Source organism: Aotus nancymaae, unplaced genomic scaffold, assembly GCF_030222135.1.
Source record: "Aotus nancymaae isolate 86718 unplaced genomic scaffold, 86718_ANA_hifiasm-v0.15.2.pri h1tg000106l, whole genome shotgun sequence".
NCBI lineage: Eukaryota > Metazoa > Chordata > Mammalia > Primates > Aotidae > Aotus > Aotus nancymaae.
This window is the reverse complement of record NW_026988521.1, coordinates 2,401,757-2,413,914: the sequence shown is the minus strand read 5'-3', so window position 1 is coordinate 2,413,914 and position 12,158 is coordinate 2,401,757. Positions and strand designations below refer to the sequence as shown.

At 44.2% G+C, this 12,158-nt stretch overlaps 1 protein-coding gene across 5 annotated transcripts in view; it reads right to left on the bottom strand.

Moving 5' to 3' along the window:
- Positions 1 to 12,158, bottom strand: part of NAP1L4 (nucleosome assembly protein 1 like 4) — a 47,952-nt gene that overhangs the window by 21,202 nt on the left and 14,592 nt on the right. For all 5 annotated transcript variants that reach the window (XM_012456160.3, XM_012456161.2, XM_012456158.2 and 2 more), the window contains 4 exons: positions 9,805 to 9,904; positions 5,806 to 5,947; positions 5,197 to 5,283; positions 3,553 to 3,684 (listed from right to left, as the gene is read on the bottom strand). In XM_012456160.3, coding sequence (XP_012311583.1) covers positions 3,553 to 3,684; positions 5,197 to 5,283; positions 5,806 to 5,947; positions 9,805 to 9,904 — 461 coding nt within the window. The remainder of the gene's footprint in view (positions 1 to 3,552; positions 3,685 to 5,196; positions 5,284 to 5,805; positions 5,948 to 9,804; positions 9,905 to 12,158) is intronic.

The following is a 12,158-nucleotide window of genomic DNA, read 5'->3' as shown; positions in this document are numbered from 1 at the left end:
GCGGTGAGACCCGAATCCTCCCAACCACGCCCTAGCGGCAGGCGCTTCGTTTCTAACACCGCAGTCACTTCTCCACCCCCGAAGTCTGCGAACTAACCATTTTGATGCATGTCTACTACGTGTAATGAATCAGGACCATGATTTCAAACATTTATTTTTGAACATTTAAAACCCGTCCTCTAGCTTTCTGAAAATATACACTAAATTATCGTTAGCCACGTTCACCCTGCAGTGCTACAAAACACCAGCACTTACTCCTCCTATCTAGCAACGCTCTGTATCTGGTAACAGCCCTCTCCCTATTCATCCTCCCCCTCTCTCCTTCTTAGCCTTTAACAACAATTCTCCGCTTCGGTGAGCTGTTTTTGTAGCTCCCATGAGTGTGACCATGAGGCAATTTACCTTTCTGTGCCTGACTTTCCGTTAAGTGAGCCCTAATTTTCAATTCTTCTGCCATTACAGAACAAAACAGAAACAGCAACAAAAAGATACCTGCAAGTCTGTAGACAAAAAGTAACCCAGAGGCAGTTGTGAAATGGGCCACACCTGCACGTGACGTTCAGTCTCCAATGCTGTGCGTGCTACCCACCGAAACATGCGCTGGCTCTGTACCACCAAGATGAGCACCTTCACCAGCATGCTTTCCAGAGGTGACACTGGGAACTTCAAACTCATCTCACTCAAAGGAGCAGTGCCCACTGATGTTCTCCCAAACTTCATGAAATAACCACTCCGTTCTAATTTCCTCAAGCATCGATGTACCCTGTGAGCCAAAACTTTCATGTCCAGGGCAGATAGAATGCAATGCCCCACATTAGCAGACACTCAAGACTTAGGAACCAAAGGCACAACACCAGAGGCATCTCACTTAGATCATAAAGCCACTATCTCCAATTTTCAAAACTCTACTTGGAGAAATATATTTCAACAATTCCCAAATTTAGAACAAAAGGACTTAGAGTCAATCCGTCTTTGGGATTTAATATTGGACCGAAATGAGCTGGGCACAGTGGTGCACACCTGTAGTCCAAGCTGCTCAGGAGGATCACTTGAGGCCAGGAGAATGGCAAAGCAGTACGCTATGACTGTGCCTATGAAAAGCCAGGTCAGTGGCTCTAGCGACCTCTAGGCTGGGCACCATAGCAAAACCATGTCCCTTAAAAAGGAAAGGGCTTCTCTCAAATATGGCAGACTTCAAAACCAGACATTAAAAAACAATTGTTAAAAAAATCAAAATAGAACATGCTACCATTACCTGCTATGAGGTTACAAATAACATTTCTTCGTTCTCTGCTATTAAATGAGTACTCTGTCAACTCCTGCATCTCTTTCTAAGCTTTTAAAACAAAAAGCAATAAGACACTTCAGGGCTGAAATACAGAAGCACTGACACTAATGGGGGTGCTGGGAGAATGAGAAGGGACACCCCATTAAAATGTGACCAAATGCCCCTCTGTGCTGTCAAAACCCAAGGCAGTGACCCTAACGCCATTAACTAACCAGGTTGCCACACGCACAGAAGAGGACACCAAAACCCGTTCAAGTCACCTAACTCTAGCTTCCAAACACTGTGTCACTGCACCCTCGATCCCAGGTGAAGATGCTCCAAGCCTGCAGGGCAAGCATCACCCCAGGACACGTGAGACAGGCAGCCCCACAGAGCCAGAATCTGCACTTCCACACCACTCCCCGTGTCCCCGAAGTCTGAGAAGAAATAACCTACAAGCCAGTCTTTCCACCTGCTCCCTGCCATGGGGATTTTCAACTCTCAACTCTCAAGGAGTCACATGAGGACTTCCTAAAACCACCTCAAAACTCTCAACGCCTTGGTGATCAATGAGGCATTTAGCTTTTGCTAGTTTTCAAAGTTGCTCAGGTGATTGTGCTATACAGTCAGGGGAGACTACGGCTCTGGTACACATGACTTAATTTTCCCAATAAAATTCTGGCTCGTGGCATTCTTTGACAAGTATGGTCTAGTGGGCTTAAATTCTTCCTTTTCATATGAAAAGGAAGCTCACATCAGGAAAACCAAGGCTGTTCTATTGTAGGTGCTTTTTGGTCTGGAAGGAGAGTCAGAAATGCATCATTCTTTCCATATTTTCTTAAGTTTTGGCTTAGGACATAGGATAAGCATTAAAGAAGGGAGGCAGCAGAGGCAGCAATGGGATACATTTCTGAAGACTATTAAAAAGCAGTTTGCAAGGGACAGTGGCTATGCTCTGGATGGGAGAAGCACTGCCCACACAAGGAGAGCCTGGAGCTGTCCTGAGCAAGTCTGAATGCAGACGTGCTGTTTCTGGGGACTCTGGAGCAATAAAAACCAACAGCAAGTCAGTCAGTGAGACTTAAGGCAAGACTTGTTTCTGTATTCTAGAAACTTCTATAACAACTCATTTCAGGGAAAACCAAATTTGTTATCTTTTAATTTGTTCACCATTTCACCATAAAAAGTAAAATGTCAAAGCAAGACAAAAACAGAAAGGTTGGCTATATATATATTTTTGAGATAGGGTCTCACTCTGCAACCCACCAGGTTGGAGTGCAGTGGCATGATTATGGCTCGCCACAGCCTCGACCTCCTGGGCTCAGGTGATCCTCCTGCCTCAGCCTCCGAAGGACCTGGGACCACAGGCGCACACCACGACACCCAGCTAACTTCTGTAATTTTTTGTAGAGATGGAATTTTGTCATGCTGCCCAGGCTGGTCTCAAACGATCTGCCCACCTCGGCCTCCCAAAGTGCTGGGGCTACAGACATGAGCCACCATGCCTGGCCTTTTTTTTTTTTTTAAAGTACTTTTTCAAAAGAAATGTTCAGAAAACATTAGCAACTTGTTCAAAAATTAGAGATGTGTGTACACACACCCTTCATCCCTTCAAAATTAATTATCTGACTCTGACGCTTTCCTGCACACTCACACCACAGTAAGATGGAGGTGGGCTTTGAATCTATTCACAGCCTTCCCCACAGGCAAGGCGAGAGATCTTTATAGGGGGTAAAAGGTAAGGAACTGATTGGAAAGTTTTGGATGAGACTCAGAGGCGCCTGGCTTTCTACCAAAAGCTGCAAAAGGCAGCATGGAAGTGGTTTATTCACCACTGTGAATAAACCATTCACTGTGAGATTAGGACTGCTCACCTGAGGTCCTGGTCAAAGAAAGTGTCCCTCTGCCCACCATGAACAACTTTTCAAGGCCGAGTTTAGTGCTTCAAAAATACCATAGATAAGTAATGTTAGAAGACTACCACGTAGGCTGGATGTGGTGGCTCACACCTGTAATCCCAGCACTTTGAGAGGCCAAGACAGGCAGATCACAAGGTCAGGAGATCGAGACCATCCTGGCCAACGTGGTGAAACCCCATCTCTACTAAATATACAAAAATTAGTTGGGTGTGGTGGTGCGTGCCTGTAAGCCCAGCTAGTAGGGAGGCTGAGGCAGGAGAATCACTTGAACCAGACAGTCAGAGGTTGCTGTGAGCCAAGATTGCACCACTGCACTCCAGCCTGGCAACAGAGCGAGACTTCTCTACAACTTAGAAACGTGCTTACCTGGACTAATTCACTTAGCATATCTACGTTTCTGAAGATGGTGAACCAGAACTCTGGAATTCCTTTGGGATTTGGCTCGTCAGCTGCTGCTGCTTCTTTTTCTGTTATGACTACTTTATTTTTCACGTCTCCCTTAAAAAAAAAGAAAAGATGCAAATAGATCACAAAAATACAAATTTACAAATAACTCAGTGGCTTAATGCTGAATATTATTTCCAAATCCTGTCTTATATCCGATCAAAAACCTCTCTTTCAGAGTCTGCATCTCCAAACCACTCACTGGGCCACACGACACTTTTCATGCGTTTCTAAGGGAAGAAAGCATTCAAGACATTACATCCACATGGAATTCCATGATATGAACTCACATCAAAGGTGAAAAAACTAAAGAGATGACAAAGTGCCACCAACTCTGGGAAAGGCCACCCAGTGCTAGCTCTGTGAGGTGCCGTCTTGAGACAACCATCACCACAAATAGAGATGCAAAGACTGCACCTCAACCTTAGGGAGATGCAACGCAAACATGCAGAACATCTACCACCGGGTGAAAAATGTCCAGTGCAAGGATAAGTAAGTTCACTTGGACTAATAATCTGACCTTTGGTTAAACTTCGCGGGTCAGGGGCAGTAAGTTTGCTGCAGCAGTATCTGCAGCGAGAACGCACTCAGCAACTTACCCAGTTCTAAGGAAATGGCTACACATGCCGTTTCACAGACACTATGCAACCATCAGAAAGTGACCAGAAAGGCCACCTGGCAAAGTGCAGGGGAGTTTTATAAAATCAGGCCCCATGGAAGAGGTAGACCAAGAGAAGTAAAACACAACACTCAACAGAACCATGGTAAATTCTGAATGTCCTGCCAAATGGGATTGTTATGATGAAATGATCTTGCAGGCTTTTTAAATCAGTGAAGGCAGATTTCCCTTCAGCTGTAGGAAACTGATTCACAACTATATTAATCTATAGCCATGGCTTCAATTAGGCCAGGTTCTACACGTTTTTAAAGGATCAAAAACACATATGGCCACCAAAATTATCATACACCTCAAAACAAACAAATAAAAACTGCAAAAAATTAGTTATAGGATAAAAGTTACTTGTCTCCCAAACATAAAATCAGGCTGACAAAGTTAACCTGTGTACTGGGAGTTTTCACAGCACTGGAATGGGACATGTCACTAGAAGAAGGCTGTGAGCAGGTGACTAACAGTCACACCACAACCACCATACTCAACCAATCCACTGGCTGAGCACCTCTCAGAGAGCATGCTTGTCCATGCCACTGAGCAGAAAGGTACTCCCCTCACAACTCCCCCAATCTTCCAATGACTGAGCACACAGGAGTATCTCCTCTTGCTCTTTGCTTTCTCTGATGTTTCAACCTTTGTTCGTCTGCTCCCTTATTTCGATACGCTCCTGTCCACAGATAACCGAGGTGGCACTACAACTTACTCCTCATATTAACTGACAGTGCTGTGTCAGATGCTAGATCTGTATCAGAAAGGAATCTAAACGCCCAACCTAATGATGCAGCAGCACCTACTATGAGAAGCATCAAAGTTTACTATTAAAAATCATGTGAAAATGCTTATTTTCAACAGTATTAAAACAGAACACGAGTCACATTTTTCCAAAGACTTACAGCCAATTTCTCCTCCTCTTCATTTTCACTGTGCCATTCCGATTCCGCATCTGTTGGTTCAACATCACCGGTGATAAATTCTCTTCTCTACATAAAAACAAGACCTTATTAGAATCATGTTATTAGCTTATTCGGAAACTTAAGAGTTAAATGTCTACAAAAAGACTTTGAAAACTGGTTATTTTAATAACTATTTTAAGATTCTAAATCTTAGGGTTCAAAGAAAAATATTGAATGTTTCCCTGGGTAACTCTGGATGTTTCACCTAAAGATCTAAAATAAAGATGCTCCCCGACTTCCGACAGTTTGACTAAAGACTTTCAACTTCATGATAGTGCAGAAGCTACCACACTTTGGGCATCTGTGGTTCTACTCTCAGTGAAGTGTTAAGTACAGGACACGAGATACTCAGCACTTCATTATAAAACAGACTTTGTGGAAGATCAAAGTGTTCTGAGCTTGTTTGAGGTAGTCCAGACTAAGCTATACCCGGTAGGTGAGACGCCTTTTTGCCCTAGATGTTGTCAACTTATATGGGTTTATCGGAACATAACACCGCCGTAGGTTGGAGATTATCTGTATATTACACTCATTAACAGAGCCCCCTACCTTGTCAAAGAGAGGCTGGTACAATGCTGCATACTTTCTTTCCAAGTCATGAACTTCTTCATAGAACTTGGCTTCTATATGAGCACATCTCACTTGAAGTTGTTTCAATGCATTAATTCTTCTTTTTACTGCTTTAGGTAAACTAAATAAGGGAATAAAAAAGACAACATCCTCATGCCTGCAAAATAAGGAAGCATGCTTTTCAATTCTATTAAAATAAATTCAGGTTAGCAGAACTAACATCCTTATCATGAACAAGACCTCTTAAAAATCATTAAGGATGAACATCCCAATAGGAAAAAAGGGTACAGGAGGAAGCAGAAAAGACAATTCACAAAAGAATAAACACAAACTGTCCAACATGAAGAAAGATTCAATCTCATAAAATATCCAAAATAATGTAAACATTTAAAAACACTCATCTATTCCTTACCAAATTGGCAATTAAAACCAAAACAAGGGCCGGGCGTGGTGGCTCACGCCTGTAATCCCAGCACTTTGGGAGGCCGAGGCGGGCGGATCATGAGGTCAAAAGATCGAGACCATCCTGGCCAATATGGTGAAACCCCGTCTCTACTAAAAAAAATACAAAAATTAGCTGAGTGTGATGGCACACACCTGTAGTCACAGCTACTAGGGAGGCTGAGGCAGGAGAATTGCTTGAACCCAGGAGGCGGAGATTGCAGTGAGCCGAGATTGTGCCCCTGCACTCCAGCCTGGCGCCTGGCAACAGAACAAGACTCTCTCAAAAAAAAACAAAAAAAAAAAAAAAAAAAAAAAAAAAACACCTAGGTTTTATGAGGCTAAGGGCTAAAAAGCCCTCTAACTGACTCATCTTTCTTAAGGGCAGAAATACTGAAAATGTTCTTTGGACCCAGTAATTCTACCTTTAAGAATTTATCCTTCAGGCTGGGCGCAGCGGCTCATGCCTGTGATCCCACCACGTTGGGAGGCCAAGGTGGGAGGACTGCTTGAGGGCAGGACTCCCAAGAGCAGCCCAGGCAATAGAGCAAGACCCCTCTCTACAAAAAAACTTTAAAAATAGCCAGGCATGATGGTGTGCACCTGACCTGTAGTCCCAGCTACTTGGGAGTCTGAGGCAGCAGGATCACTTGAGTCTGGGAGGTCAAGGCAGCAGGGAGCTATTACTGCACTACTGCACTCCAGCCTGGGCAATAGGGCAAGACCCTATCTTACCAAAAGGGAAAAAAAAAATTTATCCTAATCAAGTATTCATGCTGGCATGTCCATCAATAGATCCGTAAAACCGCAAACTACACAATGGAAGTTCAACAGTATTCAAACACGGCCTATTCTTCACCACACTGTCCAGGAATATTCAGTGCCACGCGGGAGTCCACCTGTTAACACACCGGAGGAAAAATCTCAGAAACACAGACCACAGATAACACAAGTTTATCTTTTAGAGTCAGGCCAATGATGATTGTCTTTCAATCCTGTTCTATGTTTTAAAAAATATTTTAGTTTGTATGTATAACTTCTATAACTCAGAAGAGAAATCCCTGTTTTTAACCCATCAGAACTATGTGTTTAAAATAAAGTCCCTGGTCACAATCATGTGGACTGAAGAACAGATTCCTGGCCTCATCACAGACCCAAATAATCTACCTGGGGCAAGGCCCTGGGTCCTGCATCTTGAATACTCATTCACATGATCAGAGTCCTGAAGTCTAAGCACATGACTTACCCTCCAACAACACGCTGCACAGAACAATAGGCAATTCTCACACAGGAATCACTGGGCTGGGAGGTACTAGAACAACTGCCTTGCATCCCAAAGGACCACTCTCCTGGGTTAAACATAACCACAGCTACCTCAAGCTAAAGGTCCTTAATTTAAGCAAAGACTCTCAAATAATGTTTAACATTCTAGAACTACTGCTGGTAGATGAAAACAAGGGAAAAGCATAAAGAACTGAACAAAATGGAAGACTCTCACTGGCATCTGTACCTCTTTTCTGCACTGATCATTCATTTACTGTGACAGGGTCTTACTCTGTTGCCCAGGCTGCAGTGCAGTGGTACAGCCTCGGCTCACTGTAGCCTCAACTTTCTGGGCTCAAATGATCCTCCCACCTCAGCATCCCAAGTAGATGGACTACAGGGGCACACAACCAGGCCAGTTAATTTTTTTGCATTTTGTAGAGATGGGGTTTGGCCACATTGCCCAGGCTGGTCTCAAACTCCTGGGCTCAAGCAATCTGCCCGCTTTGGCCTCCCAAAGTGCTAGGATTACAGGTGTTAGCTATCATGTGTGGCTAATTATACAATTTTAAATTAGTTTAATTTTTGAAACTTTACAACTGAAGTAAAATGACAAAGCATGTTAAACAAACTGGACCCTAGTGTGCCCCCAGCAGTCCTCCAATCATTCATATTAACTACACCCAGGCCCCTGAGGGCACTTTTCCTGGAATACGGCCAATACGGAACCACTTCTAGTCCCACATAAACTTGCTGCCACCCAAGCAGTTCCTCTCATAGAATGCTACCCCACTAACCCAGTTTTAAAGAGAGAAAACCAGAAACCATTACTCATTCTCAATTCTTGCCACTCCCACTCAGTATCACTCCATCCCATCAATCTAGTCTGCAAAAAAATACCATCAAAAAACCTTACCCACTAGGTAATCCCCTGAAAAGCTTCTAAAAGGGCAAAGCAAACTCTGGCCTGGCCAACATGGCAAAACGCTGTTTCTACTAAAAACACAAAAAAGCATACAGCAAATCACCATGGCACATGTACACCTATGTAACAAACCTGAGTTCAGCACATCTACCCCAGAACTTAATAGTAAAATTTAAAAAATAAAAATATAAAAAAGCTAGGTGGGCATGGTGGCTCACACCTGTAATTCTAGCTATGGCAGGAGAATCACCTGAACCTAGGAGGCGGAAGTTGCAGTGAGCTGAGACAGTGCGCCACTGCACTCCAGCCTGGGTGACAGAGTGAAAATCTGTCTCAAAAAAAATACCAAGTCCCCTTCTTGTCATAATAGCCCTGGCAGTCCTAACTGGGGAAACCAGCATGTAAGGTGGGACCTCTGAGAGATCAAGCCCTGACCCAATTATAGACGGAAGCCCAGTAACAGCTCATCCCTTTCAAAAAAAAAAAAGAAAGAAAAATTGCCAGGCATGGTGGTACAGGCCTACAGTTCCAGCTACTCTGGAGGCCGAGGTAGAAGGATTATCTGAGCTCAGGAGTTCAAGGTTACAATGAGCTATTAAATGCCAGTGCACTCCAGCCTGGGCAACAGGGTGAGACTCCAAATCAAAAACCAAAATTCCTTCCAGAACTAAGACAGGGAGGTCCTGACGAGCCATCTGAGGATCACCATCCTTCTCTTTTTCATATTGCAATACATCCAGGACATAGGCCTCTTGTAAGAAAGCAAAGGTGTCAGCCAGGTGTGGTGGCTCACCCGTTATCCCAGCATTTTGGAAGGTGGAGGCAAGAGAACCAATTGAGCCCAAGAGTTCAAAACCAAAACCAGCCTAGGCAATATACCAAGACCCCATCTATTTTTTTTTTTTTTTAAGACAGTCTCGCTGCCACCCAGGCTGAGGGGTAGTGAAAACTCAGAGGCATGCGGCACTATGCCCAGCTAATTTGTTTTTAAAGGTGTCCGTGTCACAGGCTCATGTGGGTAAGCAGGGAAGGAGTCGTTCTTTTAGTTAACTTAGAAGCCACCAGCAGTCCTCCCCAACTTGGATGATCCGTGAAGTCCTCTAGCCCTCCACAAGATGGCACTGTGCACTTCCTATCAGACAACTGACAAGACACTCCGTCCACCACGCAAACTGAGCCTCAGCACAGGGTATAGGGTCACTCCTCTCTTATCATGCCTGTCTCTCAGAGACAATGTCTATGGAACGAAAAACACATTTATTCCTGTTCTGAATAACTGAAAAACGGTTTTTCCTTTGTCCTCCTTTTGTTTCTTCAAGTTGCATGGACCCTATTCACAGCATACTTACGTTTCAATGTAGCTGGAAGGGGTGTGAGGGACATTGTCAAGTCGCTCCTGTAAAGCTGCCAAAACTCGAGGATTCTGCATCACCTGATCTGTGAGCTTCTCTATGAAGAGTTAAAACCAAACATATTTAAAATATGCCCACCACACACAACAGCCAAGAGTCAAAAATCAGTAATATCACCTACTTAGCTTTGCCCAGATTTACATCTAATTTCTAAATACATATAGCAGTGACTTCTTAAACATGTTTTGAAAATAATTAAAATTTATTTTAAAAGCATTTAACACTCTAGGCTAACCACCTGATGGGTCGTTACAAATCTACTGAACAAATACCTAGAGTCCCGGCTCTCACCAGGACGGTGGCTGTTTAACTCCAGGCTTAAACGACTGAGGACATCATTAATGTAATTAAGTTCACGTGGTCTACCCACGTGTTCCACTGTGGTGTCCAGAAGCCAAGAACAGAGACGAGATCAGTTCCTCAAAGCAAAAGAGCACCCACTAGCACCCTCGTCCACTGTGGTGCCATGGACTTCAGTCTAGGAGAGCCCAACGCTCAGGAGCCCCCTGACGGCACTGTTCTTCGCATGTGCTGCTCACCTCTGTCTTGAATGTTCTTCTGCCCAAACCCACCTCCGTCCAGGAAGCACTTCCGATCATTCCACCCACTACGGCTAACCCAGGTGTGTAGTGAGCTCACAGTCCTGAGGTGTTTGTATTCAGAATCCCACTTGCCAATAAACCAATGAATGAGACCCTGTGAAGGTAGTGACTGTCCTTTTACTCAGTTGTGACTAAGGAGTGGCAGACATCTGGCTTGTGACACAGATTCTTAACCATTTCCCTAATGACACAATACAGAAACCCAAACTCATCACCCTTGCCGTACTCAGAGCCAGTACATACCCAACTGCTCTCCCATGATGTGGTAAGTCAAATACACCAAGTAGGCACTCAAATTTTTTTTATTTTTTTTTGAGACAGTCTCACTCTGTCGCCAGGCTCCAGGCTGGAGTACAGTGGCACAATCTCAGCTCACTGCAACCTCCGCCTCCCGGGTTCAAGCAATTCTCCTGCCTCAGCCTCCTGAGTAGCTGAGACTACAGGCGCATGCCACGACGCCCAGCTAATTTTTGTATTTTTAGTAGAGACGGGGTTTCACCATGTTGGCCAGGATGGTCTCGATCTCTTGACCTCATGATCTGCCTGCCTCAGCCTCCCAAAGTGCTGGAATTACAGGCTTGAGAGCCACTGCGCCTGGCCTAGGCACTCAATTTTAAACATTTATAATAGAACTGCAAACACAACCACTCACATGAGGCACATGAAGTGTATTTAATGTACATAATTTGTATATATAAAACTGTGTACACATGTATAGTATGTAAATACTCATGCATATACAAATACACATCTCCTCAGCTCTGTCCACTGAAAGGGCCTACAAATGATGACATCTAGTATCTGTATTTTGGTTTCAACAGGTTGGTGCAAAAGTAATTGAAGTTTTTGCCATTAAAAGTAAAGGCAAAAGCCGCAATTACTTTTGCACCAACCAAGTGAGTATCTTCCTCCATTAGAAGGATCAAAGTCTTTTGAATCAACAGTGGATTTCAGGTCTAGGGCAAGGAAAATACAAGATAAAATGGAACATTACACTACAAAGCTGTAAGTACTCAAAAACCGAAGAGTTGAAAGAACCTAAAGGCAGTGGCCCACACCTGTAATCCCAGCCCTTTGGAAGGTCAAGGTGGGCAGATCACCAGAGGTCAGGAATTTGAGACCAGCCTGGCCAACACGGTGAAACCCTGTATCTACTAACAATACAAAAATCCGTTGGGCGTGGTGGCACGTGCCTGTAATCCCAGCTACTGGGGAGGCTGAGGGAGAATGGCTTGAACCTGGGAGGCAGAGGCTACAATGAGCTAAGACTGCATCACTGCACTCGAGCCTGTGCTACAGAGCAAGACTCTGTCTTTAAAAAAAAAAAAAAAAAAAAGGACCCAGAATCCAGCCTGAAGGGATCCCCACTGGCCAAATGGGACAATTTGCACACCAAGAAGAAAAATGACAGCAACTGACAACGCACTGAATAAAAACAGTAATTCAGCCAGGCGCAGTGGCTCACGCCTATAATCAAGCACTTTGGGAGGCCAAGGCAGGTGGATCATCTGAGGTCAGGAGTTCCAGGACAGCCTGGCCAACATGGTAAAACCCCATCTCTAATAAAAATACAAAAATTAGCTGGACGTGGTGGTGGGCACCTGTAATCCCAGCTACTCGGGAGACTGAGGCAGGAAAATCACTTGAATCTAGGAGGTGGAGGTTGCAATGAGCCAAGATCGTGCCATT